Genomic DNA, 26,741 nt, shown 5'->3' with positions numbered 1-26,741 from the left:
ACGTTTTGGTACCGAACACGCGGTTTTACTTTTAAACGGGCTATTTTTAGACCTTGATGTCATGTTTCTTTCATCTCATTGGAGGAACATGACATCATGGCGAGTTGCCATTGGTTGGAGACGCCGAACGTTTGGCGGACTACAATCGACACTCCTGCGGATCTATGCCGCGTGCAGGGATACAGCAGTACAAAGCTCGACAAATATCTTCTGCATGTTTAATATTTTCTGCACAAAAAAATAAAATGTGGTTTTGGATATAGGCACATATTTAAATGAGATATACGAATTAATAAAAATTTAATCAAAGACGTTCATTTAGTCTTTCATTTTACCTAATTGCAAGAATATTTCTGTTGATTTTTATATATATATATATATATATATATATATATATATATATATATATATATTTTATAACGTTTGATATTTTCAATTGATATTTATCATATCAAACATATCGCACTCAATCTCATAGATTTTTTTACTTCGATATGCACTTTGCTTAATAAAATAGTTGATAATTCTAGACATCATCGTATATATTTAATTGACATTTCATAAATAAAAATGAAAAAGTACTTATTATAACCGTATTTTTGTTACTAAATATTATTTTTATTGATTTTATAAGATATTTTTTATAATGTAAAATAAAGAGAATAAGTGTTTACTGTGATTTTGAAATAATTAAATAATTTTTCTAATTTAATACTTAATACAAAATTGGGAATGCTTTCTGAATTGAAATATAATTAAATAGAAAATTTAGCCTTTGAATTAATGATTAATTCTATTTGAAATGTTAAATAAAGAAATTTTTTAATATTTGTACCACATATTACTTTATTTTTTTATATAAATTGAGTAATATGAGTTATTCTTAATTTATATTTTTTCCAATATAACATTTCTTTATAAGTCCAAACGGAAATAAAGATAATATTTATTTTGTGGTCTTATAGAATAAAAGATGCGAATTGTAATTAATTCATGGAAATAAATAGGATGTGGCGAGTATTATTTTCTTGAGAAGTCATCATGAATCGGAACATAACAATTTATCACATGGTATGATTGCATAGGCAAATTATTTTTTTACTATGTATGTAAAATTATTTGTATTTAAAGGAAGTATCTGGGAATATTCAACTAATACGTCCTGTTTCTGCAATTGCTCGTTTTAATCATTGTCGATGAAGTACTGTCAAAGAATTTGTTCACTTTGTTATAATGCTAAAGTGTAATACAAGGGAAACATTTTATTGAGCATCAAATTGTGGACTTTTGAGCATGAGTGTATTTTACACTACATAACTGGCCACGATATAACCTTGTACTCAACGTAGAAACGGATCAACAATAAATGAGCGGTTCGATTTTTTTTTCTTGCAGAACATTAATTCGCACTGTCAAATCAAGCTGGCTTCTTTTTACTAGAGGCGCGTTCGGTCTAACCCAGATAATTGGCGATTCAGATTTTTTAGACCCACTAAAATTTTCAAGATTTCTATCGTTGGTCCGCTGTGTTAAAAGTAGATACTAAAATTTATTCAGGAAGTAAATTTTTTGTTTACATTTAGATCTATAAATTATAAGAGTTAGTTCTACGTCGTGGAAAAATTTATTTACCAAAATTACTTTTTACAATCGAGGGATGAACTTCATGAATTATTCATATTATTTTGATGTTAATAAACTTATTATTACTGTAATGAATTCGTATGAATGAAGGGTATACCTTTAAATGGAGGCAAAGAAACACGTGCCTTTTGGTCAATCTTGGCGATTGACCAAAAGGGTTCGAGGCCACTCTGTAACAGGCTTCTTTCCCTTAATTTGTAAGTTTTTATGAAATAAGATTTACATAAAATAATTACAACTGGCATTGTTTCACCAACCAAAATATTTAAAATATTTTTATGTCACATTATAAAGCTTTAATCAAATATTTTTTGTTTATTTTACATAGGTCGTTCTAAATGACTAATCATAACATTTGAATTTGAAAATTTACTGTTTACAATAATAATAAGGAAGTGAAAATTTATTTATATTATGTTGAATAGTAATTGGTTTACAGTTTTTCTCGTCCTTTTTAAACGATAAGAAATATCATCATATAAATGAATCAATCAATATAATAAGTATTGCAAAAAGTATCACAATTTTTAAAAAATGTCACAAAGAAATAAATATAGACAAACTCGGTTACATCGAAAAGAACTGAACTTATTAAAAAGTATTTTTCAAATAAATTATTTTTATAGTCGTCTCGAAGGTTATTTGTTTAGTTTTTAAAATTTTATGACTACATATTTTCTCCCCAATAGAATGCCTCTTTGAAAACATTGAGTCGGTGAGTTAGAATTTTAACTTACATTTACAGCGTCAAACTTTGAGTTCCTTGAATTCCAATTTACAGCTCTTTTCAAGTATTTCAACAAGATACCTTATATCATCCCATGACAAATGTCTTCTCTCCATCTGCAGATCACATATATTTAGTATGTGACTAGGTAACTTGTCATAAATATACCATCTATATACATTTGTAACTACAAGACCATGCTAAAGCGACATCGATTACATTCAAGTTAGCAATTCAGCTTTAAAACATATTGGAAAACCGTCTATATACATTTTTTTTTCTGAAGAAACTTGAAAACGCTTCAGAATCGCAAACAATGCCTTTAGCATTATACTTTTTACGGATAAAAGTATTAAAGACACTTTAGCAGGACGTGGATTTGTGCTTTCGAATTAAAAAAAAAACCTTTCTGAGGGAACTCATTGTGGATATATGAAGATGATATAGCTATATTGAGTAGCTACTCTCTTTTTGCAAGTTTCTTTAGTGAATATCTCTCTTATACATATCGCAAAATAAATAATACATTGTTCAAAAATTTAAAAATATTTTTATTAGAAATAATTTACTTTCATCAAACAAAAAAGCTCAAATTTGAAAAAAAGGAAAATACATTGAATTATTCTTTCAAAGAATGTTTAAAATGTGAGAAAAATTACATTCCTTTACCTTAGTTAAAATAAACTAAACAAGGTACATATAAGAATATGTGTAATATACATTTTAAAATAAACTATCAAAAATTTAAAAAGATGAAAATGCAACATGAAAATACAAGATATCTTTTAGAGCTGTTCATATTTCTTTATAATTATACATCTACTTTTAGGTACAATTATTAAAGCATCCGCAGCCTTACATGTCGCTTCAAAAAGGTATAATCTTGTAATTTCACATTTAACAGCTATCACTACACTGTTATTACATAACTCTTTAATTTAAAACAGAACATAAATATATCCACTAATTAACGGAATCTGTGATGCTCTGTCTCCATGTAGCATGAAAAGGTATCTTAAGAATTTTCACTCTTGTCGTGGGTAAACTTTGCAGTAATAACTTCTGTAAGTTCGGTAAAGGAAGGATTTCCACCTGGGGTGGATCATGAGCTGGTGGTATCTCACAATCTTCAGTAATCAGTGGCACAGGTTTCAATACTGGAATACTGTCACCATTACCAGTCACCTTTTTCTCCTTCTTTTCTTTGGTAGTTGGTTCCTCACACTGGTCAACGAACAATTCTGTCACGCGCAGAAGTTCCAACGTCACGCCCCATACAAAATGAGACAGTGTTTTGTGCAAACGTAGTACGCCTCCCAAAACCATGTGATTAGTCGTAGCACTTTGTGAAATATACGTGGGTATAATCAACAACTTTTTAATGTTAGAACACGCACCCAGAGCTTTATCAAAACCAGTTTTAATGTCGAAGTTGACAAGTTCTAACTGCTCGAGGTGCTTCATGTCCTTAACTGCCTCTAAAATTTCAAAAGTGTGACAGTTTCCTTGTCCTTTCTCTAATCTAAGTTTTTCTAATTTTTCTAGTTTAATTAAAATTTCTTCACCGAAATTTTGTGGAAATTCACTACACTCTCCTAAATCTAATGATTCTAAGTTTTTCAGTTCAGCTATGACACTAAGATTCAACGATTTTAAATCTCTTATCGAGGTTAACGACAAATTTTTTAAAGTAATCAAGCCTTTAAGAGAATCTATATTCGAAGTCAATGTTAGACCACTTGTTGATTTTAATTTGAGTTCTTTAATCGCTCTAAGAGACGCAAATGGTTCGAGGGACATGTTCTCACATTTTATGGTCACCGCGTTTATAACTTCTAAATGCGGATTAGACACTGCCAATTGTTCGACCACGGCGGCGGGACAACGGCACAACTCAATTTTGCGAAGAGTCTCCACTTTTTCGATTGCTTTAGAAAATTCTGGCCAAATTTCATCGCCACCGGACGGAAGCAACATCTTCCGCAGATCTAGGTGGATGGTTCCGTGCTTCTTTAGCGTGTTGGCCAATCCTTCAAAGCTGTGGACCTATAAAAAAATAAGTTTTTAATTGCAACGTAATCTGTCAATTATTCTTAGTTCATGTTTATGTAAACAAATTATAAAACATGTATGTTTTTGTTTTATATAGAAAAGTTAAAAAAATATTTTTTTTAAATAATGTTACCTGAGAATTTTTCATCCTGACAGTCCTCCACAACGATGGATGACTGGCTATATCGCGCCACATCGTGCACACACATCCAGCTCGCAGAAGGTCCTGCACTTTCAAGTATTGGAATACGTACAACAGTGTGCTGTAACCGAAAGAAAGATTCTGGAGATAGTGATCCATGAACTTTCCCTCGGTAGTTTTATCCGTTGTTGTAACAGTATTTATTCTGGAGGAACGTTTCTTCGCCCTCGTCGGTGTCGTCACTTCAGGCGTAGATCTGTAACAAATAGATTAATTGTTTTAATCAATTGTTTATTACATTAAATTCTAGTTAAAATTATAGTATTTTTTTATCTGATCCCCTGTTTTCATTAAAATAATATTTAATATATTTTTTAAAATAAATTCCTTCACCAAACATAAATGTTAATGTCATTGAAATTTTATTCAAAAGCAAGTTAATTTAAATAAGCCCGTGTACCTGAAAAACTAAAATTATAGTTATAAAATAAAAAAAACATGTATTGGAGTAGTATACGCAACTAGGGGATATTAAAAGAGGGTTTCGATATAGGGGATAACCAGGATCGCCTGAAAATACCAAGAAAAAATTAGAAAAATGACAATAAAAGAAAAAGAAACTCACTCTGGAATTTCGTCCTTTGATAATGAATCCGTTTCTTTAGATATTGTATTCTCGTCATCTAGTTCTATATCTTTTACAGGCATGTCCACTTCCATAGCCTCAGACGTATGAACTTTTTCCGATTTCGAAGGAGAATTCGGTTCAGTTTTTATATTATCTAATATAGGGCCCATACTTGCCGAATCCATGGGCATATTTGTCGGGCCTAAATCGGGCGTCGGTGAGTCTCTACTATTGCTCCTTGAAGCTGTAGCGCCCACAGACGGCGATACTGTCATAAAATTGTGTTTGGGAATCACCAGAAACTTTCTACCGGCTATAATTTCTAAATATTGCGGTTTCAACGTGTCCTGAGACTCGCCATTATTTCGTGGGAAATTATCAATTATTTTGGAATTATGCGGCAACCAAGTTGTCACTGATCCCACAAGAGATTTAGATGTTTCGGATATATTCGGCATTATTTCCGGACGAGAAATGAAATTTGACATTTCAACATTCTCGTCGTCTCCTCGGGGAATCCGTGGCGTTTTAGGCGGAGTAGACGACTGGGCAGTTTTAAGAGAATTTGTGGGCGTTAAAGGTTGAGGGTTTGGTGTTGATAGATTCGGACTTTGACCATCAAGATGACAATTCTGAAGCAGAATAAATGGAATTACTTAATTTACTGGAGGTTGCCGTGTGAACAAAACGTACATCTTTTCTATGCAATTTAATCGTCACATCATAATCGCAAAATAACATATTTTTCACTTTTGATCTAGAAAGTATGATTCTCAAATTCATTTTACTTAAAAGAAACTATCAAAATGACAAAATATAAGTGAAGTGATTTCAGTAACAAGACATTAACTTAAATTAGTTATTGTACTCATATTGTTATTACTTAACTAGTTGCAGTTAAATAAGTTAAATACATTTTTATTTTTATAAAAATTAAAGTTTACAAATTGGTTGTCTTTGGCTGTTAGAAACATTAGTGTACACAGGTCATAGGATATATCCGCGGTAATTTTGTTCCAATTTCAAGCTGTTGGCCCACAAAAAATCTTTTAATTAAAAATTGATTCCGTTATCGATTATTTTCTCTTGTGTTTATTATTTCAGCATATATAAACCAACACTTCTAGTAATTATTTCGAAATATCAACAGCAAACTAAAAATTGCTATTTAACGTCCAATTTTTTTGAGTTTTAACGAAAAAAAATTTTTAATATCTAAATTCCAAGAACGATGTTCAAAAAATATTTATTTCTCTTTTTATTCTATTAGATTACTCATGTCTTATTAAATTTTCTAGCTAAATCAAGTTCAGTAAATGTCTAATTATTTCTTAGCAACACTAAATGCCAATCAACATTTTTTCCTATAAATTTACAGATTATTCCCATTTCTGAAAATTATGTCAAGTTTATCTATTCGTTTTTTGAATTCTTATGTGTCAAATAACTTTTGGTATTTTGATTAATCTAATTAAAATTGAAAAATGTAGTTTTGTTCAACACTTGGTCTATACTGTAATGATAGGCGATAAATACAGACCTTGCATACGTATGTGAGTGCCATATGGGGCGGAGCGCCCACACATTCGTGATGGTACAGACAAAGACAGTGTCGGCACTGGAGTGTCGGCACCATTCCTGGCACGCCCGGACATCGTATCGAACAAGGTTGACACGGTTTCTCACTGTCAAAACTGCAATATTTTATTCGAAAAACATGTTAGGTGGGTAGGGATGTGGCAACAGGAATCGGTAGACGGAAAGGGCCGGGACTCTTTTAGACGATTCAATATAATTGGCGTAGCTCTACTTCCAATACACAAATAATTGTTAAGTAAATAAACGTATACCACAATATTAATGACTTTTGGAAAAATCAACCACATAAGTTAAAACTACGGGTTTGAGATTTTTACAAGAATCTTACACAACACTAAGTTAACCCATTTGCTACTTACTTGTTGGCCCATTTGCTAGTTCGCCTGGTGGATGTTGTGGAGGTATTCTGTTTTGCTGGTGGAGGTTCAGACTCTACATCCTCTTCTGATTTCCGTTTCTCTGCCTTTTTGGCAGGCAGTTTTATCTGTAACAAATAAAGATTGTTTTGTAATCATTGCAATTGTATATACATGCCTTTTTATTTATCCGCATTACGATATGATGTCTACCGAGCCATTAATAAATTTAATTGTTTGACATTAGTTACCTAGGAAATGGAAAAGATTTATTGTATGTAGCCCACTATGACACATGTAACTTGAAATTATTCATAGATCAAAAAATTTAAAGCTACTAGATCTGCAAGTAGGCTATCGCGTTCACATTAGGTCAAGATCCGCATCAATTTATGAACGTGTTCTTTAAAAATTACAAATAAATATATGTAAAAAAATTAATTTGGGAAATATTGATTTATAAGTCAGTACTATTTTCACATAATTCAATAATTTCCAATATATATATATATATATATATATATATATTTAGATTTTAATTAACAATCCTTATCTGTGATTAAAATTATGCAAACATATTATGAAAATATATAGATATATAAATAAACATAAAATTCAACAATTTACATATGTGTTGTAAAGTTATATAACTAGTGTGTAACAGAATATTTTAAAATTATGATTTTTTTTTAATTCTAATTTAATATAATACATAAAAAATGGTAGTTTACCTTAAAGTTTCCTAGGTTCTTGTCTTTTCCTTTCTTGGGTGATTCTGCTGTTTCAGTAGAGGTGGTTGCTGGGGTTGAACTGGGTTTGGGACTAGAAACTTTAGGGCTGGCTAATTTTGGACTAGCAACCTTAGCCTTGGGGGCAGGTGCTTTCTTTGACAACACTTTCTTTGCCATTCCAGATCCCGCTTTGTATTTTGCGTCACGAATGATTTCTTTTTCAGGATCATTGAGACCAATTGGTTCTTTGGTGAATGTGAAATCATCAAGTGTCAGTTCTTTATTTTTTAAATTTTCTGACACCTCCCTCATCGACCTTACTTTTTTTCCAGTAGGAGTGTAGTAATAAATATCCCCATTACGCTTCTGATTGGAATCAAAAGTTGCTCTCCAAACCAACTCTCTCTTCCATCCGTACTTAAATGGTTTCAAAAAATTGGGGTTTGTAATGTCTGTGGGAGCTCTAGTCTTTTTATATGCTTGAATGGGACTACTAGTTGATGTCCTAGAACTTTTAACAGGTGGTGGAGTTGGTGTTACAACTTCTTGTGTAACACTTGTAACAGACTCATTATCAGATCCATTTTCAGTTTTTGTCCTGTGTTGTGGTGAAAGCAAAATATCACTGTATCTTTTGTTTGGAATTCGTGCTCTTTTTCCTTTACCCAGAGTTTGTTTGGGAGGTAAGTTAATATCATCATTTATACCAAACTCAGACTCTGTACTTTCTGCTGAAAAAAAAGGTATTTCAGTTATGCAAATACTACTCAGTTAAAATTTTTTTATTTACCTTTATCAGTTTCTACCGTGCTGGTACTTTTTGGCTGTTGCACTTTTTCCTTAACAGCATCAGCTTCTTGTTTTTCTGTTTGAGCATCAGGCTTTTCAGTTACATTATTCTCAGTAACAGCAGTTTCATTATTCACCTTTTTCTCCTTACTGGCTTCTTCAGAATCATCAAGTGTCTTCATTTCGCTTGCTTTTCTTTTCCTTGTTCTCATCGTTCTCTCTTTAGGGACATCTGCAGAATTGGGGTCACTCGACTTTGCTTGAGGTTCATCTGCCTTTTTCTCAGGTTCAGTAACTGTTTGAGACTCCGGTGGATCACTGGCATTTCCTTCGCCAGTTTTGGTATTGTTAGCGTGTTGCTTGGCTTCATCGACGTTACGGCCGTTCACACTTAACGGCGATTCTTTCGTTTCGTTTTCCGAATTCATTGTTGTATCGGTGTCGCTCGTCGATTTATTGGTACTCGTATTACTCTTGGTTTTTTCCGTGCTATCCATTACCCAACAGTTTCCAACGCATCAGGTCGCAGACTTTAAATGCTCGTCGGCATTTTACCTATCTCGAAGTCTTCAAGTGCGTCATTTGCTTACTGTACTCACTCACTGAACAGACATTTAAGTTGGTATGGTCCATATAAATATATGTTTTATTATTGACTGCGTAAAATCACTGTAGTTCTTAAATAATTGGAATAAATTATCTAATACGGGTAACATACAACAAACATTTTTTCGCATTATACACAAGGCTTGAGCATCAAGTAGGTGGCGCTTCATGTGACTGTCGAAAAAATGAGCGCGTTCTCTGGCGTTCCCTTGACAGTGGCGTCGGCCAAGTAGTAAAGTTTGAATATAATAAAATAATAATGTTTATTTTTGAAAATCTTATGTAATCAAAATAAAATTAGGTCTAGTTGTAAAATTCGCGATTGTAAAAAATATTTTTTGGCGCATGCGTTCTGAGGCACTGGTTGCGCACAAATATGAGTTTGTAGTGCATTGTTGCCAATTTGTAACTGTGAAAATAATTGCATTGATTGTTGTGATTTTTCTGGCTAGATTATTTCTAAAATAAATTATTATATTTTTTGTCTTTTGATAAGAATATGCTTAATTTATTGATATGGTAAATTTCAAAATAGTAATAATTATTTTTAAATCTCTCACATCTCACTTATAAATTGTGAGTAGGCTAATTAGGTTTTGATTTAATTTAAACGAATTATCTTTCATGTATTTATACATTTATTATTATTGTTATTATAATATATGATTTTATATATCTTAATTGACTTTTAAATATTCTATAAAGTACAAATATAAATCTGAAATCTGGCAACAGTATAGCTTATAATCTCTCAAACAACCTATTTTAAACTATGTCAACGCTTGCATGCACTTTATAAGCATAACATTCCATTCTTAAAGTTACTTTAATTAAATTAACACTTTTTGAATTTTGTAATTTAGACAATTATGCACCAGAAATCTGTATCCACCTAAAATGTAACATTACCTCGAACACTTCTACATACATTTGTAAAAAATTATTAATTATATGTTACATTAATAAATAAAATAGAATGTAATATGTATATCATACAACTTTAGTTAATGTTAAAGTTATGTTAATAAATATTGTTAATTAAAAAGAGTCATAGATGGCACAAGAATCGAATTGTGATGCTTCAAGCACCAAGGTTTCAAAAAGTTTTTCTCAAATTTGTAAATTATGTGGAAATAGATTAAGTATTTTCAAAAATTAAACAAATTAATCCCACTACAATGCATAACAATCAAAATGTTATCTCTGTAACAGATATGTGACAAAAGAATAAACATAATAGAACTAATTTAGTTCGCTCTGCCATTTTAACCGAAGCCAAAGTATATTTACAGCAAAAGCGTATACACTTTGCCGTTAAAAATAAAGAACGAAGTAAATTGTAACAAAGAACAGTTATAAATAGTGAGTTGGCTTCTGTACGAATTCGTTTAAACCGTCTGGTGATTTTACACGGGACTAATTCGTTATTCAATATGCTGATAAGAGTAATTAGCACAGACAACAAAAGATTATAACAGACATCATAACACAATGAATTCAATTTTAATTTAATGTTTAGTTATGTTACTGGCAGTTGTGGTGTGGTAATTATTTACAAATCGCCAGCTTTTTATTGTGGAATTAAGCCATTAAAATTAAGTACTTGTAGCAGTTATAAGAAATAGGTGAATATAAATCATATTATGTAGTTCAACAACCTTTGTTTATTTATTTAATTTTTCAATCATCTGTCAAGAAATTTTGACAGTATTATAACCTAATTCTAAAGCCAAAATTTCATGTAACCTATGAATAAGCACAATATTAACAATTTTATTTATTTAACAGTTGGATTTATCGCGTACTAAAATGATCGTTTATTCTTTAGAGGTAACGAGACACAATGTACTGTCCTCACTGAGATTTCTGAGAAACACTAACTATAAATTATACTGGCAAACAAGGAATTTAACAAGAAACTTCACAATGTCCCAGAAACCGAGCAGGCAGGGTAGTTACATTTCTATTAATGTACCTGAAACAGCCAACCATGCCACTCGAAGGCGATTTTTCTCAGTGTTCAGGAAAAAAACACCCCATAGTGAAACTTCTGCTCAGGGTACAAAAAATGCAGAAATCAGAAGGTTATTGGCTCTTGCAAAGCCTGAAAAATGGAAAATTATATGTAGGTACACTTACACAATTGTTTGGAATCAGTTATATAATTTTGAATGTTCTGTTTTAGGTGCAATAGGTTTTTTATTAGTTTCTAGTACTGTGACAATGGCGATTCCATATAGTTTAGGTAAAATTTTAGATGTAGTTTATAAGGATAAACCTGATGGTGCAACAGCAGATGAAGCAAAACAAAATTTGTTTAAAATCACAACAATTTTAATGGGAGTATTTGTTTTGGGTGCTGTCTGTAATTTTGGAAGAATATATTTCATGTCAATAGCTAGTAAGTAATTCAATTTTTACTATCTAGAAGTTTTTTGCATTACTAAATTATAATCAGATAAGACTAGTTTGAATTTGGTCTCCTTTTTATGTAACATATATATAACAATAATTTAATTCTTTTAACACATATTTTTTTATAATTACATATACATCCAGAAAAAAATCTGTTTTAATCATTTACAACTTCACTTTGATTTCAAAACTTCATCAATTTAATCATTATTTGGACTTAAAAACTGTCATTTTCTTTGATTTTTATAATTCCAATATCTCTTTAACTCATTGTTAGCATATAGTGCCTTAATATGTTTAAAACTTCTAGTATATTCTAGATATTGGCATACATAATTTTTATTAAAAATTAAGTAAAACATTTTTCTAGGTTACAAAATTATACAAAGGTTACGTTCAAAAGTATTCAATTCAATTTTAAAACAAGAACAAGGCTGGTTCGACAAACGATCAACTGGCGAGTTAATTAATAGATTATCATCAGATACTCAAGTGGTTGGTCAAGCTTTGTCAACGAATATTTCCGATGGTCTCAGGTCATTTGTTATGGTATGCGCTGGTACGGGAATGATGGTGAGTACCATAAATTATTTGTTTTTTGAACTATTTAATATACTTATTTCAGATATACATGTCTCCTAAACTTGCGTTGGTGGGCTTGACGGTGGTACCGCCGCTAGTCTTGGTGGCAGTTTGTTACGGCCGATTCGTGCGTAATGTCTCGAAGAAATTGCAGGATTCGCTGGCGGAAGCGGGAAAAGTGGCTGAAGAACGAATCGGTAACATTCGAACGGTCAAAACTTTCGCACAAGAGCAAAGGGAAATGCAGACCTACTCTGAAACAATAAATGCAATCCTAAGTATATGCTACAAGGAATCCAAGATGAGAGGGATATTTTATGCCATGGTAAATTAATTTATTTAATTACAATAGAAAATGACTGTTGGCATTATCATTTACAGATAAATAAGTTATGTTTATTTTGCTCTGATTTTTTGTCACTTGAAAATTATTAAATTAACTTCAGTTCAATGTCTTATATTAACTTGGTAATCATCTCATCTAGTTACAACACATTAGTTATACTTTTGATTTATGGTAATTTTAGACTGGATTTAGTGGACATGTGATAATAATATCTGTTTTGTATTATGGTGGAATATTGGTGGCGACTGATAGTTTGACCGTTGGTGATTTATCATCATTCTTGTTGTACGCTGCTTATATTGGCATATCATTGGGCGGTCTTTCTAGTTTTTATTCAGAATTGAACAAGTCCCTTGGATCAGCCACAAGACTATGGGAAATTATTGACAGGGAGCCTTGCATACCAATTCAAGGTAACTCAGTTTTAAATTCAAAAATAATGTCAACTTTAAATTTATTTGGTACCTAGATTCATGGTACAAAATTAAATTCTTAGCAGTCTTAGAAAATAAATAGAAATAATTGATTTTTTTAGGTGGTTTAATACCAATGCAACCTCCAGAAGGTCACATATTATTTAAGGATATAAATTTTGCATATCCATCAAGGAATGACGTTCAGATATTCAAAAATCTCAATTTGGAAATCACACCGGGACGCACGGTTGCCGTTGTCGGACCAAGCGGTTCTGGAAAAAGCACCTTGGGGGCTCTACTGTTACGACTATATGATCCCTCTAATGGTTCCGTCATTTTAGACGACAGTGATATAAAAAAACTGGATCCTTGTTGGATTAGGAGATTTATTGGGACAGTTAGTCAGGTAATAAAAATTGTGGTATTTGGAGCCGCTAATTTTGACTTAATTAAATAAATTTAAGGAACCTATATTATTTTCATGTTCTATAAGGGATAATATCCTTTATGGAGCGGATGATCCTGAGAAAGTAACTGAAGAAGATTTAATGAGAGTTGCGAAAGAGGCGAACGTACATGAATTTGCATCACAGTTGCCTAGCGGTTTTAATACTTTGGTTGGTGAACGAGGAGTAATGTTGAGTGGCGGACAGAAGCAAAGAGTCGCAATTGCCAGGGCTCTAATAAAAAATCCCAAAATTTTATTATTAGATGAAGCAACCAGGTAAAATATATACATATCCAATCCATCCAATATTCATTTCAATAAAATTCAGTATTTCACAGAATTACTTATTAATTATTTTCAGTGCTTTAGATGCGCAATCAGAACATTTGGTTCAAGAAGCTCTAGAAAGAATTATGAAAGGAAGAACAGTTCTGACGATCGCCCACAGATTATCAACTATTCAAAATGCCGACACAATTGCCGTTTTAAAAGACGGAGTGATCGTCGAACAGGGTTCTTATCAAGAATTACTTAATTTAGAAAATGGCGTTTTTAAAGACTTAATGAAACATCAGACGTTTCAAGTGGAATGAAATTGCACCATCAATATAATTGATTTTATATTATGTGTGGTACAAATTGATATTTTATTAAATTGTGTATTATGTTATAGTTGAATGAATAAAATTTGTTGAATTTAAAAATTCCCTTATTTTATTCTTTTTGGTTTGTGTATGGTTCAAAACAAAAAACATATTTGTGTTTGTAATATAGAACCAAAATAAAGAAAATTAGTGAAAGCAAAAAGATGTTTTAAATTATATACTCTCATATAAATCTATAAATTTAACTATTAATTTTAAGTGAACTATAATCAATTTAATATATATGTTATTTTTACTTAGTTGTATTTGTAACAGAAAATAAAGGTAATAAGAGGTATAAGAATTAATTTTATACTTAAATCTTTATAATTAATATTTTTATTTATTATTATTTATATATTTATTTTAGTCTGCCGGTCAAACAGAAATCTGCTTTTGAGATAGAGATCGGTGTTTTTAAGGTTATAGTGTTGTGGAAGGCCAAAATCTCCAACAAATTAAATATTTATTAAAATGGTTACTTTAGAAGTGAAAGCAACGTTGGAAAATATTGAAGAATTTTATACTAATCACCCAGACTATTCATTCGTTATAAAATTAAAATGCACCAGTTGCGGAGAAGAATCTGATAAGTGGCATGACGTTACCGAAAATACTACTTTTCCTAGTAGATTTCCAAAAGCCGAAACTCACTATATTGCCAAATGTAAGCTGTGCGGACGCGAAAATTGTCTAGGAATTAAGGAGAAAAGCAATGGTAAACACTTATAATAAAACTAAACTAATTTATTTCAACATAAACGTTTATTTAAGGGAAATACACAAGCAAAGATCAAGGATCATTCAAACCTATTGTAACTTTTCTCTGTCGAGGTTTTGAGCCCACTGATTTTAAACCAGTTGAAGGATGGATTGCCAAAGCTGAAGAAAGTGGAACCTTATATGAAAATATTGATCTTTCAGAAAAAGAATGGGTAGATTATGATGAGAAAACACAACAGTCTATTGGCATTTATGAATTGGAATACAGATTTGTTAAATAATTTTGAGGAATTTGTTTAAAGCATTTTGTATATTTATAAATATATTTACCTGCACACAGCATATTATTTTACATGCATTTTTAGTTAAGTTAGTTTTCAATTTTCAACTTTAACAACTAATTTCTTTTTTACCAAAATGATGGATGTCATACAATTAACAATATTTCATAATCAGTAACAATTTAATAATAACATAATAATTTTATGATCAGTCATAAAATAAATAGTTTATTAGATTCATACAAGGGTAATAATATATGAAAATATACTAATATGATCATATCAAAGTCAAAATACAATTGAAGCACATGTAATTAAACAATAACAAAGTTATTTTTATAGTGATAAGATTAGCATAACATTGTTTTTATGAACAAAATTAAAAATCCTAAATGTAAAAAAAGCTATGTATATTTTATTTTAATTTTAAGATTGCTTTTTACGCAACTTGAATAAATTTAATATTGAATGAACTTCATAACATGTACAAAATTAAATTTTTGTTGATATATTGTTTTATTACCAAATGATGAAAGTAAACGTAATTATGTTCATTTTATAGAATTAATTAATTATAATTATATTAATTTATTTTTTAATTAAATGAATGCTAATGAATTTGTTTATTAAAAAATAAGTAAAATGAACATGATGACTATACTATAAAAGTCATCATGATTAGATTAATTCTATAATCAAGATTATAATGTAATGTTAATGTATAATATATTAACCATAATTTGTACTTTCTACTAAAATAAATTTCACTAAATCGGCTTATTTTGTGTTTCATTATAAAATTAAATTATTAATTTTTCAAAAAGGTTACTTTTCAACAAAAGTGAAAAAATGTATGAAGAAATGTTGTTCAATATATCCCATAATCCTAATTACGGATCAACTTGTCATATTTTAGAGTACATTACATTTGTAGTTTGTGATGCTTGTTTTAGTATCCTACATGTGCGTAACATTTAAATAATATATCCTCTTATGGTAAAGCAATTTATTCTAGTAATATTTTTTATTCAATTTAATTCAAGTTATTTTTTATAGTAGCAATAATATTATTGTTTTAAATTATTGATGTTGTAAAATGTGAAATGTTTGTAATTATATGAATAAATTGTAAATAAGCATTAAATTATCACTGCTGAAATTCTTTTTTTAATAATTAAAATCATATTTATTTATACGATATACTAGCATTAGTATTTCGTTTTGAAATGTGAGATGCATATAATAATTAACATCTGTAAATTTGGTTTAAAATTAGCTAAAATTGCTCAAATATATGGTAATTATATTATCAATACTATTGTCTATATTTTAGTCTGTACCAAAAACTTTATAAACAAAGCTATTACCCCTACTTCCCACGTCATAGCCCTGTTATGCGGACCTATATAAATTCTACGCTTATGCAAAAATTCGAAAAACCACTTTGAATGCACACAGTTCGCGTCTGTCGATCGTATTCGTGAAAGTCAAGCGTCGAACAACGGATTTTTCAGGCTGTGGCCGCGGAGAAACTTGGACTTTGAACAGCTAGAAACGGACTCACCGAATCACATCCACACACACATTTTATTTTGTATGCATACACATAAACAGGCCGACTCTCAAACAAAACAGACCCTTTAAGCGTCGCACAAATTTTTAACGCATTTATAATTATTTGGCATCCACAAGGAGCGTCCCGCTGGAATACATCAAGAACCCAAGGTTAGCATTATTTTTATACTTTAATAATTATAACGAATTGCGGAGAATTTTTTAAATAATGAATGCATAAATGCGCTCGAACTTTGGTCAGTTTAATTGTTGTTTGTTTCGTGTATTAGATAGAATTAGAACAAACACATGCGCTTCAGTTATAAATAAACGGCAATTTAAAATTTATTTTCAGGAAGCAGTTAGAATGTCGAGGCTCGTGTTAAGGTACAACCAACCCTTGGTCCAAAATTTGGCAATCATTTCGGGCCTGCAAACTGTCCAAGCACGGAATTATTCGCTCACCGCCAAGAGACAACAAATAAAACGTGCTTCTCAGACCAGGGAATTGGCCACGGGAATCATTCAATCTCCCCTGGGTGCCGCACCAAAAATTCCAAATGAGAACCTGGTGGAGTACGTTTACAAGGGTTCGGAGCAGTGGATCGAAGAACCGGCGGCGGTAAGTTTTCGAAAAAATATTACTCGCGGCTGAGACACGTGACGGACGCGCACGTGCGGCTCTTATTATCGGATTGGCCAGTTTGAACGGCGGGCATTGATATCGGTTTTGTTCTTTTTTCTTATGCGGTTCAAGGCTAGTGTATTATTTGTCTATAGCCACAGAGAGACGCGATAACGTGGATTTGTTTATGAATTTTAATGAAAATAGATAATTTTTACCGAAAACATAATAAAATGACTTAAGTCAATTCACCAATCATAAATACTAACTTAGGAATACTATTAAATGTGGTAGTTTATAATTTTATTTCTTAATAACATATTGCAATATTATATACCCAGTAAATAATGTTATAATTTATTATTATCAAATTTTATATTTATTTTCAAAAATTTTTAAATTCAAAGGTCAAAATATTATAATTTATAATATACACTATATGTGTAAAAAATAATCACCATTATTAATACGTAAGAATTAATATTCTAACAATGCATTACATATTCGCATAACGAAATTTAAAATTATCGTAGGTCAGCGACAAATATCTGACTGAATTTTAAAGATAATTATTTTTCACAACCTTCGACAAATGAAAACGATCAGTTCCTACATATTTTAATATCATAATATTGTTACGTGGGTATTAAATTAATATGGATTATTCTAATTAAATTTTAAAGCAAATTATACACTACTTTGCAAATTTGCTAAATTACATACTTCCCATGTTTTGTTTCAATTGCAATTTGTTTACAATTTATATTCAACCAATCATAAATAATATTTTTTAAATGACAAATTTAATACATTTTACGTTATTAACTAAATATTTTTTTTAAGTTGCTATGTTCTATATCGCGTTAGTCGAATATATCGCGAGAAAATATTTTGGTATTTATATACGGAAATTTTGAATAATTTTATTCGATAACACTTTAGATAGTCTGACATGTTAAAAGTTCACCATTTATCTTAATACCAGTAAATATGTATAAACAAAAAATTAATAGTAGAAAATTGTAAATATAGTTTTAATTTAAAAATTAACAAAAAAAATACAATTTCCTTAATAAAATCAAATAACAAAAAAAAAAGATTAAAATATCGGCATGTTAGTGGTAGTGTTACAATTACCTTTATTTATATATATTACAAAGTGATTTATTAATAAATACAAGTATATGTGTACTGAAATGTTTGCAAAACATGTTGATAAGCTTGGCTTATTTTTTAAAAGTAGGTAATCTTATTTACTAGAAGTTTGAAATCGACCTTTGAGTTTCTCACTAACCTGTTTAATATTTTCGAGTTATTTTTGGATTATTGGGTAAAGTGACAAAATTCATCATTAGATTGCGACAATTTTTTTAACAAGACGTATTGAATAAAATAAAAAACATGAACTTAATTTTAAAAAATTGAAACTATTAAATTTTTGCAAGCTTTGCTATTGATCCATCATAACGCTTTTTTATCCTAACTAAACAATACAAATAAATTTCCATTAATTACCTAATAACCTCATAGTGATTTATTCATTACATTCATGAATAGTAATGCTAATTGATCCAAATATTATGAAAGGTTGGCTACCTCAATATTTCTAAATAAAAAAAATGGAATACGACACTGTTCAAAGTTCAGTATAAATTTACACTTCTGTGTAAATATTAGAACCATGATTTAATAGAAACGTTGCGTCACGTTTAACTAACAATAAATTTAATTAATGAATCGAAAATTGTGCTATTAACAAGTTAAAAATTAATTACTAATATTATTAATTTGGGCCTTGATTTCAGACGTGTGCTGTTTCTGGTCGTTCTTACACCTACGGTATGATGAGAATGTTAATTAACAGATGTGCTCAAGCACTTTTGGGCCATTGCGGTCTTAAACCCAGAGATGTGGTGGGTTTACTACTGCCTAACATTCCCGAATTCATCATAATCTGTCATGGAGCCATCGAGGCTGGACTCACAGTCACTTTTGTGAATCCCCTATATACACCAGGTAAAATAATGTTTAAATAAAGAAAAAATTTATCTAGTAGAGGAATGATAGAGTACAATTGTTATTCGAGTAAATAAATTTTAAATTTAAATAGATACGCAAATATAAAATCCGGATTTATCATTTACATACTAAACACGGTTGAAAAATGAACTTTGTACATTATTTCCGATATGTTTAATAAATTTTAAACGGATAAAGCTAATTTAGCAATAATTTATACAGGAGATGGTATTTTAAAACATAATTAAAGTTATATTAGTCAGTGGCGTACAGAAAAAATAAAAGTTTTTTCTTGTATTTAAAATTATCTAATTAATAAACATGAAATTAAGAAAAATATAAAAATTAATTTTTATTTAATAATATTAAGATACATATGTTAGTTTGGGAGAATAAACTACTAATTTCTACATTTGAAATTATATTTAATTTAAATGTTTTAAAATTTAATGAGTTACCTAAATAATTGTGATTAATTAATTCACAAAAATGACAAGAGTTTACAATAGTCAATGTAAAACTATAATTGTCTCTTTATTAATTAAAAATTATATTAGTTATACAATAATAAATTATAAAAATTAAATATACACATAAATAAAATATAAACATTGCAACTAATTTAGAATATATTATCGACCGGATATTCCTCTTTGATAAATGAGCAATCACCATTTTAACTAAGAAATTGCAAAGTCTATAATTAGAAATATTATTTATATTACAAAAATTCTACACTTTAACCCGTTATCCATGGCATAAAAATTAATCCATATTTAGAATATTTTACATAGTTAACACTAACGTCATAATTTAATCACTATAGATAAATAGAATATAAAGGGTGTGTAAAGAGTAAAGTTCATCGGGCCAGACAGCAATTATTGTGCAAACGACATTAAACTAAACTTAAAAAGTAAATAATAATAAGGTATCTTTAATTGTAAAAACTATAGGGATAATGTACAAAGTGCACATACATATTTATAAATAAATGTATGTTGTTATATGTGTAAACATGTTAGTAATAAATACCCAGAAATTATCTTGAATACAGAGATTCATGTTTAGATAACAAGATACGTGGTGTAGCTTGTCAATCACTTGTAAAGTTTATGTATTAAATTTTTTTAATTTACATTTAGTAGTTTGTAAATTATGTTTCCGCAATATGTTTTAATGTATAACATTTTGTTAACCTTGGATTTACAATTGTTAAAATACTAAACAACAATAGTACTCGGTACCGTAAGTGCAATTAATAATTATTGTAATTAAAAGAGTAAAACAATTAACGAGTAATTAACATGAAATAAAATATATTTACTTTGGAATCATTTGGATGAATAGAATAAAGAAATGACTTTCACCACTTTCAGATGAAATTAGAAGGCAATTTGAAAATGCCGGTGTAAAAATGATCGTGACCGTCCCCTTATTGTTAGAAGTAGCGACAACAATTGGTCCCCTTCTACCTAAATACAATTCCACAATTTGCATCGGAGGCGAAGACGATCCAGCGAACAAAGTCCACGGACTTCAAAGTCTTTTAACCGCCGGTCACGAAGCCGAATTGCCTGGGATAAGTCCTAGGGAACTCGCACTTTTGCCCTATTCCAGTGGCACTACAGGCTTACCCAAAGGTGTAATGTTATCGCATCAAAACTTGGTCGCGAACTTGGTACAAGGTGACCATCCAGCTTTGATGGAGAAGGAAACGAAAGACGGATCAAAACAAAAAGTACTAACGGTCTTGCCATTTTTCCACATCTACGGGTTCAACGGCATCATGAACATCTCGTTAAGGGATGGCCAGCATTTGATCACGATCCCTAGATTTACACCTGAGGATTATATTAAAGCTTTGACAGAATATCGACCTACCTTCTTGTTTGTGGTACCTTCTTTACTGTTGTTTTTGGCCACGCATCCTGCAGTTACCAAGGATCACTTGGCTTCCATCGAAGGAATTCAATCGGGAGCTGCTCCTCTAACTGAAGGTCTTCTACAGAAATTCAGAGAAAAGATCAACAGGCCCGACGTGTTAATTCGCCAAGGTAGGATTATTAAAAATTGTTTAGAATCGATAAGTTACTGTATTTAATTTAAGGGTACGGAATGACCGAGAGTTCACCTGTAACATTCTGTATGCCTAAGTTGACACCACCCTCAAAACTTGGAACTATTGGTATCCCTTATCCAGGAACGGAAGCAAAAGTCATTAGCTTAACAACTGGAGAGGTTTTAGGTACTCACAAATCTGGAGAACTTCTAGTAAGAGGTCCACAGGTGAAAACGTTCAATATTTTAGTAATATTTTATACTGATTATTGCTTTTCTTTAGTTAATGATGGGATATTTGAATAATGATGAAGCTACAGCAGAGACCATTGATGAAGACGGTTGGTTACATACAGGAGATGTAGGATATTATGATGAAGATTCATACTTCTACATAGTTGATAGATGCAAGGAGCTCATTAAAGTTAAAGGAAACCAGGTAAGTACTATAGTAAATAGACATTTCTTAAATTTTATAAACAATAATATCATAAAATTATACTTTTATATGGAAAAAAATATTCTGAAAATAATTTGACGTTAAAATAAGTTTCGTTAAATTTGAGTTGAGATTTTATAGTATGATTTTATTTATTCCTTTTATATTTGAACACGATAAATAATAATTTCCTTATGTTTGTAGTGAAGATATAACAGAGTTAAGCTTACCATTTTTCATAAATAAATATCACTAATATATATATATATATATATATATATATATATATATAAAATTTAATAGAAAGTTTGTATAAACAAAATAATATTTTTCATGTGATTAACTTTTGTGTGCCAATTATTTTTTGTTGTTAAATTATTCCGCAAAAACTAATTAAATTTAAAATAAAACTGTAAAAATCGGTAAATAAAAAGTACACGGAAATTTAAGTAATCTTTAATCAGTTCTTCATATGTAGAAACATTTTAAAACTAGATACAAATTTTAAAAAATTAAATCTAATAATCCTGTGGTTCTTATGACTAAAAGGAGTATCTCTGTCAATTGGCTAGTAAATTAGCAATTCAAATGAAAATATGATAAAATGATATGTTACATCGGACCCGTCCCAAAAACCAGTTCAATTATAAAATACACTAATAGTTCCTTGTAGACTCTCACTTAAAAATTAAACTGATTTTGAGACGGGCATCACTGTAAAACGTACAAGTTTTATGCTTCTCAGCAAAATATAAATATGTGGCTTTGAACATAATTGTATAAAAATGCATCCCTAAAGTAGACCTTTTCATTTAAATATTTTATGTTAAATAGAACAGTAATCACAGAACAAAAATAATATTTTGACGGAACGGAAAACGTCTACCACTACCAAATTATAAAGGAATTTTTATTCAAGTTCTTACAGAGGATTTCCTATTATGACCTCAATTTGTCCCTAAGTGTCAGTTACCTCAAATTTTAACATTACCTTATCCCCCAAGTAAAATACATTTGAAACCTACACATCAGATACAGAGTTTACCTCTGACGCCATTTCTGTTGTATCACTTGAGCTGTCCACATCCATGGGAGTTTCAGTCTTGGGATCATTCTCGTCAATCTTGACTTCCTTTGCTTTATCATCATTTGTTTCCTTCAGTGCTTCTGTTTGTGATTCTTCTATTTTCTCTTCCACTTTTACTTCAGCTGATTCTTCAACAGTCTCCATCGCACTCACCTCTCCTTTGGGATCCTCAGTTACTGATGAACTCACTTCAAAGTCTTTGGCCTGGACAGATTCACTAATAATCAGAGTTTCCTCATCTTTGCTTAATTTTTCTTCTGTTATCTGATCAATCACTTCATTAACTTTCACGTCCTCCATTGGTTCGTTGGCGTTGCTTGAGTCAACAATACTTGGGTTACTTTCCTCTGGCAGTTCTGAAGATGTAAAAGTTTCTGCTGCAGTCGATTCGGTGCACGATTCAAATTCGTTTTGTAAATTTTCAGGCGAAGACGTGCTCGATTCGGGAGATATATTTTCAATTCCTGAATCGGTGGAAGTCAAAATTATTCTGTCTTCGTCTTTAACAACTTCTTCGAGCTTGTTTTCTGCTTCGTTTGTTTCTTTTACAGGCTCCTTAGGCCCTTCTATAATTTCTGTGGTCTGGAAAAAAATTATATAAATACAAAAATTCCTTTGATATCAAATAAATTACAAAAATGGTTTTCTGAGTTGTTGTTTAATTATGTTTTGTATGACTATTATTATTAGCATTAATAATATCTAGTTTTGTGTTAATGAAGATCTGAAATTCAATTTATTTAGTTTACTAATAGATTTCAGGTCAGTTATTTACATTGTATGTAATAATTCAGGGTTTCTATTTTTCTTTGTGTTTACATAAGAAGTATGAATTAAATAAATCAATTATAAAAATTTACGTTAAACTTTTATTGCATTTTGATTTAGACAAGGATAATTTCTAATTAAATATCATAAGCCCACTTAGTATTTTAATAAACAAAGAATCATAAATTATAACAACACTCTAAAAATAAAGTTCATACCCAAGAAGATCAACAACAGCTAAACATTAAATATTTATTGAAAAATTTATACCTCTTTATTGTCTCCCTCTGAATTAACTTCAGGCTCCACACTGCTTCTTCTTTTCTGCACACCAGCTGGAACTGCCGTTATGGTTACAGAAGAGCTGGTCTCAGATTCCTCTGTGACTGTGCAAGTAGCTTCAATCACGGGTTCTATTGATACATAGGGTTCTTCCTTTACAGATTCCTCAGTGCTTCTTGTTGCAATAACAGTACTGTCCTTAGCATTGCAGGCTTCAGCTTCTTTGTTTTCCGGATCCAGATTTTCCTCTTTAACAGCCTCTGTTTGGATATTTGAGCTGGTGTCAGTGTTTTCATTAATGGAGTTGGTCTTCTTCCAGGCAGGCGTTTCATCCATTTCCTCCACATTGATGTCATTATTACAGTGACTAGATTCTGGAATGTGTTCAGAATCAATCCCATTCATCACACTATCTCCATTTTTGGCACCATGTCTGCCTCCGGGTTCCATCGTGCTTACTACCAGAATGTTCTTCTCAAGAGCCCTCATATACTTATCCAGCCGGTTGTATTCTTTACGCGGGTTGGTCAAAAGTTCGCATATTCTTTGTACTGTGAACGGGGCGGCGACAAACGTATCTAGTTTTTCGAGTATGAAGTTTTTCATTGTATCAAAATTGAAAAGTTCTACGTTGGGGCATACGGGTATTTCGACCGTGTCACAAGACTGATAAAAATTGGTTATTACGTTAATTAACTTTTGGCGAAACAAGGTTTTTATTGTTGGCCACTGGTACACTGGATCTCCAGTTTGTGCCACAAATATCAGATAGCCTTCGAGCTCGTCGGGAATGTGTCGTGGTTTCACTTTCGAGAATTCTTCGAGGCTCTGCAACAGCTCCTCTGGGTTTTCCATGTTTTTACTAGGGGGAGATTTTTACAAACAACACGATTACTTCTGATCACAAACAAAAAGAACGGAGTTCGACAAAGTAAAGTGACAACTGTTATGTTGGTAGTGACAATCAGTGGTACCAACTCAACAATGCTAAACCATTAACATTGTTATATTTAGACTGGCAATCCACAAACACTTTTATAAATACTGATTACATTTCAATGTAAATCAACTCAAAAACGACTCATTAAAGCCAAATATTACTACGGTATACAAATACAGCCGGTTATTCAAATTAATTACGTTCAAATAGAGTTTCATGTTGCTGGCGCATGTCTACTTAGCATTGAATGTCGCTGGTTTGTATTTGGATCAACGGTCAATCGCGCGTAAGTGGTTTGCGTCATGTGAAAGCATCATCGGATTTTTAACGGGAGAGATTGGAGCGCAAATTGTGAACTACAGACCGGTGAAAATCCCACATTGCTAATTTGTTTACGTCGGACCACTTTAATCAGTATGTCAATGTTTATAAACAGTATACTGGTTATACGTGGAACGTTCACAATTAAGTTTCGCTGGTTTACAGGGGCTATTCTAAAAATTCGAAAAATGAGATAGGTTAAAATTATGTATGTTAATTAAAATTTAAATACTGAAATGTAGTTTTTGGAGAACTTCGGGTTTTGTAAAATTTTGTGTTAAAAATGGCGGAAGTATTATAGATATAAATTTAATAAAATTCTACTAACATTTAAAAATTTATAATTTTTAAGTATTTTACAGAAAATATAATATTTAAATAGATCCTGGATTAAAAAATAAATAAATATTGGATTTAAATATTTTTTTTTTTTAAAACAAATAGAATTATTTAAAAAATTTGAAATTTATAATTTGAGAAAATCTTAATTTATACTAGTTGTTAAATTTTTTAAAAATAAATAACTAGATATTAATAAAATAAAATAAAATTTTGGATATTATTATATTATATACTAATATTTTATAGAAGAAAATAAAAAAATATATAAGTGAATTATTCTTTTTGGTAAGATATTAAATAATTGGAAATTTAAATAAATTATTTTCAAATAAAATTCAACTTGTTTCTTAAACGTTAATATTAAAAAACATTAAAAATTTATTATATGCATAATAAAAAATTACTTACCTACCTTTTTCCTTTAGGTTTCACCAACGGAATTGGAGAATCTTCTTTTGGAAGTGGAAGGCATTGCTGACGCAGCAGTGGTTGGTATCCCTGATACTTTGGCTGGTGAAGTACCCCGGGCCTTTGTGGTGAAGAAGCCAACGTGCAAATTGAACGAAGATGAAATTTCCAAAATCATCAATTCCAAAGTGACACACTACAAAAAATTGGCTGGAGGAGTCATTTTTGTCGAAAACATTCCTAGAAATCCTTCCGGAAAAATCCTGAGAAACGAACTTAAAATTAGAAAACATTAAAGGTTATTGTATGAGCCGGTATTATAATATAAAAAAAAACTTTCACCGGATTTAAGACTGAACCAAAGATTAAATATATAATTTCTTCGAAGTATATGTTTAATCTTTGTCTGAACTTTATTGGAAACTGACTAACATACAAAGATTGAATTAGGGCAAGGATTAAAAAAATACATAGATAAAAACTCATTTTTGGTAGTTTCTTAATGATGTGTATAAAATGTAAATAATTTTAGATAATTAGGTATTAGTTTTTTTTTCAAATATTTATTGAGTTAGGCTTTTTAACTTTAGTATTTAAGAAATTTTGTACTTATGTTAAGATTTGTTTCAAATAAAATATTTTTTACAACTGTTTATTTTTTTATATTCCCAACTCCGAGTCGAATTTAGAAGTAAATTTCTAATAAAAATAATAATAATCAAATTATAATCATAGTTTTTGGGGCACATTTGAATTTTTTAAGTGT

At 30.5% G+C, this 26,741-nt stretch overlaps 5 protein-coding genes across 9 annotated transcripts; 3 read left to right on the top strand and 2 right to left on the bottom strand.

Moving 5' to 3' along the window:
- Positions 1–2,907: 2,907 nt before the first annotated feature.
- LOC109595867 (uncharacterized) lies at positions 2,908–9,456 on the bottom strand. 4 transcript variants are annotated; one of them, XM_049969765.1, is made up of 7 exons: positions 8,670–9,456; positions 7,880–8,607; positions 7,152–7,276; positions 6,734–6,887; positions 5,191–5,825; positions 4,557–4,821; positions 2,908–4,417 (listed from the first exon to the last, which is right to left on the bottom strand). In XM_049969765.1, the coding sequence occupies exons 1-7, from the start codon at positions 9,163–9,165 to the stop codon at positions 3,335–3,337; spliced, it is 3,486 nt and encodes a 1,161-aa protein (XP_049825722.1). In that variant the 5' UTR covers positions 9,166–9,456; the 3' UTR covers positions 2,908–3,334. The 4 variants fall into 4 exon arrangements, with proteins under 4 accessions (XP_049825722.1, XP_019866853.2, XP_049825723.1 ...); XM_020011294.2 differs by having other exon boundaries at positions 7,880–8,610; positions 8,670–9,455; XM_049969766.1 differs by having other exon boundaries at positions 6,734–6,878; positions 7,880–8,610; positions 8,670–9,455.
- A 1,219-nt stretch (positions 9,457–10,675) lies between these two features.
- LOC109595847 (ATP-binding cassette sub-family B member 10, mitochondrial) lies at positions 10,676–14,185 on the top strand. 2 transcript variants are annotated; one of them, XM_049970185.1, is made up of 9 exons: positions 10,676–10,899; positions 11,103–11,399; positions 11,460–11,675; positions 12,060–12,262; positions 12,315–12,596; positions 12,799–13,030; positions 13,153–13,439; positions 13,498–13,757; positions 13,843–14,185. In XM_049970185.1, exons 2-9 carry the CDS (start codon positions 11,201–11,203, stop codon positions 14,072–14,074), a joined length of 1,911 nt encoding a protein of 636 aa, XP_049826142.1. In that variant the 5' UTR covers positions 10,676–10,899; positions 11,103–11,200; the 3' UTR covers positions 14,075–14,185. The 2 variants fall into 2 exon arrangements, with proteins under 2 accessions (XP_049826142.1, XP_049826141.1); XM_049970184.1 differs by lacking the exon at positions 10,676–10,899 and having other exon boundaries at positions 10,993–11,399.
- A 343-nt stretch (positions 14,186–14,528) lies between these two features.
- Positions 14,529–15,190, top strand: LOC109595849 (UPF0587 protein CG4646). Its single transcript, XM_020011275.2, has 2 exons — positions 14,529–14,843; positions 14,900–15,190. The coding sequence occupies exons 1-2, from the start codon at positions 14,600–14,602 to the stop codon at positions 15,127–15,129; spliced, it is 474 nt and encodes a 157-aa protein (XP_019866834.2). The 5' UTR covers positions 14,529–14,599; the 3' UTR covers positions 15,130–15,190.
- A 1,388-nt stretch (positions 15,191–16,578) lies between these two features.
- Positions 16,579–26,623, top strand: LOC109595863 (uncharacterized). Its single transcript, XM_020011290.2, has 7 exons — positions 16,579–16,854; positions 17,039–17,305; positions 19,114–19,324; positions 20,707–21,384; positions 21,438–21,616; positions 21,672–21,827; positions 25,993–26,623. Exons 2-7 carry the CDS (start codon positions 17,051–17,053, stop codon positions 26,269–26,271), a joined length of 1,758 nt encoding a protein of 585 aa, XP_019866849.1. The 5' UTR covers positions 16,579–16,854; positions 17,039–17,050; the 3' UTR covers positions 26,272–26,623.
- Positions 22,268–25,534, bottom strand: LOC109595864 (serine/threonine-protein phosphatase 4 regulatory subunit 2). Its single transcript, XM_020011291.2, has 2 exons — positions 23,953–25,534; positions 22,268–23,496 (listed from the first exon to the last, which is right to left on the bottom strand). The coding sequence occupies exons 1-2, from the start codon at positions 24,817–24,819 to the stop codon at positions 22,849–22,851; spliced, it is 1,515 nt and encodes a 504-aa protein (XP_019866850.2). The 5' UTR covers positions 24,820–25,534; the 3' UTR covers positions 22,268–22,848.
- Positions 26,624–26,741: the final 118 nt, after the last annotated feature.

Source organism: Aethina tumida, chromosome 7 (genome assembly GCF_024364675.1).
Source record: "Aethina tumida isolate Nest 87 chromosome 7, icAetTumi1.1, whole genome shotgun sequence".
In the NCBI taxonomy this organism is placed as follows: Eukaryota; Metazoa; Arthropoda; class Insecta; order Coleoptera; family Nitidulidae; genus Aethina; species Aethina tumida.
This window is presented reverse-complemented; position numbering and strand designations above follow the sequence as displayed.